We start from the raw sequence: 6000 nt of genomic DNA, 5'->3' as shown, positions 1-6000 counted from the left end.
TCCATGCGTCAGTGAGCCCAACGCAGCTGCGCACCAACAGCTCTCTCGCACACATCAGTTCCCCAAGATTTCCAAAGGATGGCACCATTTCCAAGTTCATTTGAAGCGCTCATGTAGAGTCTTTAAGCTTCGGCTTTGGCAGAATTGTGGACGCTGTAAACGGCTCATTTAAATAAATGATCCAGAACTTGTTTCAGATTTAATTAAAGAAACGCTTCTGACCTCTGTCATGTAATGTTTGATTTTTAAACACTGTCGCATGAAGGACCAAAGACACCACCTCATTGAAAACGCAGATCTTTTATTTTGTATAAAATCTATTTGGTAACTGCACATTTATACACAGCCTGACAGGTGTACAGTGAAAATGATATAAACTCTGAAATAAGTAGCTGAAGTCATGTGATAAAACAGAAAATCAAAAACAACTTCTGACCTTAAATCACTAAGTCACTTTGTTTTAATACAAGGAGAACATCTCCACTCATCCAGTTACAGACAACTGCAGTTAACGGAAACTGTTTATTGACCACTGATGAGACGTATGACCCTGACGAATCACTGCTGACAAAGGACACGATTTCTTAAATGAACCATGAAAACAGAAAAAGAAACTCAAACCATGTCGCTTGTGTAAAGGGCTTAACAGACCTCAGCAACGAGCTCTCCAGTGTCCCCAAAGCCAACAGAGGGGGTGAAATGGGTAATATTAAAATAAATTACAGCTTTATGAATGCTTCTATAACACATCTATACAAATAATTTATTTTCACAGAAAGAGCCTTCACCCCTGCACCTGTGACAGATGCCGAAAAAAAAAGTCCAATAGTTTTAATACATGCTATATTGTAATAGAAGCATAATAAATAAATACATATGTACAAAACATGTTTGGAAAATGTACAGGCACTTGTAAAACAACCTTTCAGTTAATGCTAGACATGGAGGATAAGTCGATTGCTTGGCAGTAATGTCAACATGACAAATTCTCTGGTCTTCCATGCAGGAAATAGGATCCTTCTGTTGTACCAACCGAACAGTTTGTGTAGGATCAGAAAAGAAGGACTCAACACAAATTCTCAGCAAGAACTGACACAAACATGGATTCTTCATCATTTGGCCAAGATGATGCTCCGTGATGTAAAGCATTATTCAGGCTACTCTTTCCTCTTGCTGTCGGTGCAGCAAGAGAAGAAACAAAAAACTGCATTTGAGTCATACCAACTATTACTCTCACACTTACTCATGACTTCTTGCAATCTGTCCTCCATGTTATGCATACATACAAACACGCACGGCCTCCATCGCCCTTGCTTGCATGATTTTCAGTAACCAAATGTTGACATGCACTGCATAACTTTTTGGGAGATGTTTTCCAGAACGGTTGCTATGACGTGGGCATCCATAAGACATCACTCTGCGTGTTTACCGTTCACGTCTGGGATTATATAACAAGCCCATCTGGATGTCCTAGATTGTCATTTAAAAAAAAAAAAAAAAAAACTTAAACGGGGCTTAGGCAACGGGGAAAGTGTGTTATTATTACTCGACAGGATAAGCAGTCCACTAGTCTAGATTACCTCTCTTGATTATCTACACAAAGGACATTTGATGCGATATTCCCATTCAGCTGAACAGCCTAATTGCTAAATCATCACAGTCAGAAACTTCACTTCAGCACGTTGCATAACAAATTCCCATAGGGATTATACAGTAAAAATGTATGCAAATATTCGCAGTAAACAGCACTAAAAGATGGCACTAGACGAGGAAGGGAGGGATAAGAGGAGACTCAGAGTATAGCTCACTGACTGCTGAAAGAAAAAAAGGTCTCCTAATAAGGCTTTGGGCCAGAACAGGCCTTGGCATTGCCGCTCCAAATCTTTGGAAATATACAGCAGGAATGAAACACCCTGACGGTGCACGCGATTGCTGTCTACCACTGGTACAAAATTTCCCATAGGTGTTAAATAAGGATGAGATGCTGTGACTGAAGAAAATGAGTCACATTTTCACCTTTCGGTGACTCCCACATGCCATCGTCCTCCTGGACGTGACCAATCCCAGGAGGAGAAATGGATACTGATGGCCCAACAGAACTACCACATCCCCATATGTACCCCACCCACGTATGGAGTTAGTTTACTTATGGTGGAGACTAGACAAGTGTAATGACGAAAGCACATTTGACAGAAAAAAGGTCGATTATAAAGTAGAAAGATGATGACATTTAGCAGGAAGGGACGGTCTAATAAGAGATCATACAGAGTTGGCAAGACCATCTCTGGAGGCTCTCAAATTAATGAATAAAGTAGCATATTTCTGAAGAAACCAATTTGTCTGTTCTGCCATCTTGCATTAGATTGACTCCCCCCCACGCTCACCTAATTTAATTTTAAATGTCATTATGTAAGATGACCATTATGGAAAATGCCTTAGTGACAGTGAAGACGAGTGAGCAAAGACAAAAACCGACTGCACTGTGTAAAACCGTAGCTTAAGATAATTAAAAAATACGATTCAGAAAAGTTAGTTGGTGTATTCGAGGTTGACGGGTTGTACAGTAAATCTGTTTGAAGGTACCTGAGGAAAAAGGTGGACAGAAATTATGCCGTGACAGTTTTAAAGAGACACGTCTGTTGAATTCAATAGGTTTCAGTACACACTGTGCCTCATCGGACCTGAGCAGGTGGTGACTCTTCTGGTAGCAGATAATTCCTGCTATAACACGGCAAACGGCTCCTGACTTTATCTTCGGTAAGCCAGTTTCACACGCTAACAGATATACCTTAATGCAGAGTGTCGCTGAAAGCAAAAAAATGTTACTAGCAAAAGGCTTTCTGGGAACAGTAGTGCAGCGAGTACCACTCGTGGAACCTGAAGGGTTGATTATTGGCGATCCCATCACTCAGTTTCTGAGGTCCTTTTGGTCAAAGACAATCTGACTGGCCAGGTAGATGGCGACAGCTCCAAAGATGGCAGAGCAAGCGATATAGGCAGTGACGGACTGAGCAAACTGAACAATCATGCCCATGAAGAGGGTGGGGAAAACCTGAGAGAGGAGAAAGGTGCTGTCTAAGATGGCAAAGTCCAAGCCCACACCGCGTTTCTCAAAGCCCGACTCGGCTTCGTCCTGCTCGGGGGCGTTGGCGCTGTGAGACGAACCGTTTTGGCTTTGCGGGCCGGGGTAGTACTCGTAACTGTCCTGGCTGAACAAGGCGTGCCTGTAAGGAGGCCCCGTTTGGTGGTTCAGTCCACCCTCCTCTTCCACAGGAGTCAAATACACAGAGTCCCGCATGGCTGTTACACCGTTTTTATGTCTGCTTTTGGTTATTCTTTTTGGCATGTAGACCTGAAATGAGAAAGGAATCATTGACTGTAATCATCTAAAACATGTCTTTGAATATCCAGTTCTTACTTCTATACTTACCTCTATCTCCTTGTGGTAATGGCAGGTGAGTGTGTAAGGGAGGGTCTGCAGTGTCGCGTATGCATAGCCAGTGAGAGCTGCCATTACAGTGACCAAGACGACGCTTTTGGACAGGCAGATGACCAAAGCGGAGACTGTGAAGCTCACCATGCTGCTCAGGTAAACCCACCGGGATCCCAAATGCCGAACCAAACGACTCATAACCAGAGAGAAAAAGGTTGAGGTAGCACACTGCAGGAACAGGCCCATGCTGCCCATACGGATTCCTGAAAGAAACAACAGCGTCCAGAAAGTATAAGAACGAGCAAAACGAGTGAAGGACGATAAAAGATGGATTTATGTCATCAGCTGCAGTCGAATATTCTGCACTGACTCCTTCTAGAAAGCATTCTAGTGAAAAAAAGTGCCTTGGAGTGACGTTTGCTGAACTCTGCAGCACGGACACCTAGTTTGGTCTGACTAATCGTTACACAGCATCAAGTTTAGAATAATGCTGAAAAGAGACACACACAGGCTGACCCAAGGCATGGGCTGTTTGGAGGGGGTGTCACAGGCTGACCAACAGCAAATCTTACTCACTATTGTCAAAGTTCCTGAATCCTTCCTTAGTTATGCTGCAATAGGTGCAAGCTGCTGGGGGGTTCTGGGTGTTTCTTCTTCACTCACTATGTGTTAATAGTAGTGCTGTCAGTGTTAATCTCGTTAAAATGACGTTAACGCCATAACAATTCAATTTTATTTATACAGCACAAAATCACAACAACAGTCGCCTCAAGGCACTTTATATTGTACAGTAGATCGTACAATAATAGATACAGAGAAAACCCAACAATCATGACCCCGAATGAGCAAGCACTTTGGCGACAGTGGGAAGGAAAAACTCCCTTTTAACAGGAAGAAACCTTCGAAAGAACCAGGCTCGGGGAGGGGCGGGGCCATCTGCTCTGATTGGTTGGGGTGAGAGAAGGAAGACAGGATAAAGACATGCTGTGGAAGAGAGCCAGAGGTTAATAACAAGTATGATTCAATGCAGAGAGGTCTGTTAATACATAGTGAGTGAGGAAGGTGACTGGAAAGGAAAAACTCAATGCATCATGGGAATCCCCGGCAGCCTACGTCTATTGCAGCATAACTAAGGGAGGATTCAGGGTCACCTGGTCCAGCCCTAACTATATGCTTTAGCAAAAAGGAAAGTTTGAAGCCTAATCTTGAAAGTAGAGATAGTGTCTGTCTCCTGAATCCAAACTGGAAGCTGGTTCCACAGAAGAGGGGCCTGAAAACTGAAGGCTCTGCCTCCCATTCTACTTTTAAATACTCTAGGAACAACAAGTAGGCCTGCAGAGCGAGAGCGAAGTGCTCTAATAGGGTGATATGGTCCTACTGGTGTTGGCCAGAGGGGCCGATGGCGCGATATGGCAGCCTCGCTTCTGTCAGTCTGCCCCAGGGCAGCTGTGGCTACACCTGTAGCTGCCTCCACCAGTGTGTGAATGCGAGAGTGAATGAATAGTGGAATTGTAAAGCGCTATATAAATCCAATCCATTATTATTATTATTATTATTATTATTACTACAAGTAGGGCTGGGCCATATCATACCGTTCATGGTAATACCGGTATAATGTTGGGCAACGATAAGAAAATGAAATATTGTGATAGAATATGGGTAAAATGTGCAGTGCCTTTGTTTTCATACGCACATGGCGGTGACGCAGAATGAGAAGCGCGAGAGCGGATCGTTGAATGAAACAGATGAACCAGAACTGGTTTGTAAAAATGCTGCAGCTTCACTGGTGTGGAACTGGTTTAGCTTTCGTCCGTCAGATACACAACAAAGCACTATTTTTGGTAGCGCATGCTAGCGGGCCGTCGTTATTACCGTGTTGTTTGGAAAATACGGCGCACTTAAAATCAATCCTTTGATTTTTCTGAAAGTCGACAGAGCCCCTTATAACCCCGTGTGCCTTATGTATGAACTCTGGTTGTGTTTACTGACCTCGAAACGATTTTATGTGCACGGCGCTCGAAAATCTGTCAAATGTTTCAGTGCGACTTTGCTGAGCTACCAAGCCGCACCGCTTGATGCATTGTGGGAGCATTACGGCTATCGTAGGCGGAGCTTCGCGGAGTGATACGTACTGTGCTTCAACATAATATTACCATACTGTGTGTGTATAACCTCTTTTTAAGTTTTGTGGATATTATACATGGTTATGCTGAGGATATGTCGGCCAGTTTCCACTGGAAACGCCTTTTGGTTAAACTGTCAGCGAGGAATTTGCACTGTTACATTTTTATATAACATTAATGCACATAAAAAACAGCTGCTTGTTTAAGTGAAAATACATTGATGGGTTTTTTTTGCACTAATAAAGTTGTGGAGTCGTAAAGTATTTTGTCTCGTGTTAATTATATCGTCAGTTATATCGTTATCACAAATTTTCAAATGTATATGGTGATAAATATTTTTGGCCATATCGCCCTGCTCTAACTACAAGGTCATTAAGAGGAGATGGGGCCTGATTATTTAAGACCTTGTATGTGAGGAGCAGGATTTTGAATTCTGGATTTAAC

At 42.9% G+C, this 6000-nt stretch overlaps 1 protein-coding gene across 7 annotated transcripts in view; it reads right to left on the bottom strand.

The window, feature by feature from the left end:
- Positions 1–281: 281 nt before the first annotated feature.
- Positions 282–6000, bottom strand: part of LOC146569305 (solute carrier family 45 member 3) — a 46911-nt gene continuing 41192 nt past the window's right edge. For all 7 annotated transcript variants that reach the window (XM_085281483.1, XM_085281485.1, XM_085281484.1 and 4 more), the window contains 2 exons: positions 3431–3696; positions 282–3352 (listed from right to left, as the gene is read on the bottom strand). In XM_085281483.1, coding sequence (XP_085137609.1) covers positions 2909–3352; positions 3431–3696 — 710 coding nt within the window. In that variant the 3' untranslated portion in view covers positions 282–2908. The remainder of the gene's footprint in view (positions 3353–3430; positions 3697–6000) is intronic.

This window comes from Mchenga conophoros, linkage group LG7, assembly GCF_057382185.1.
Source record: "Mchenga conophoros isolate Kocher_MC1m ecotype Shallow Benthic linkage group LG7, M_conophoros_male_GT1.1, whole genome shotgun sequence".
Taxonomy (NCBI): Eukaryota; Metazoa; Chordata; class Actinopteri; order Cichliformes; family Cichlidae; genus Mchenga; species Mchenga conophoros.
The sequence above is the reverse complement of the archived record's forward strand: the minus strand, read 5'-3'. Positions and strand labels throughout refer to the sequence as shown.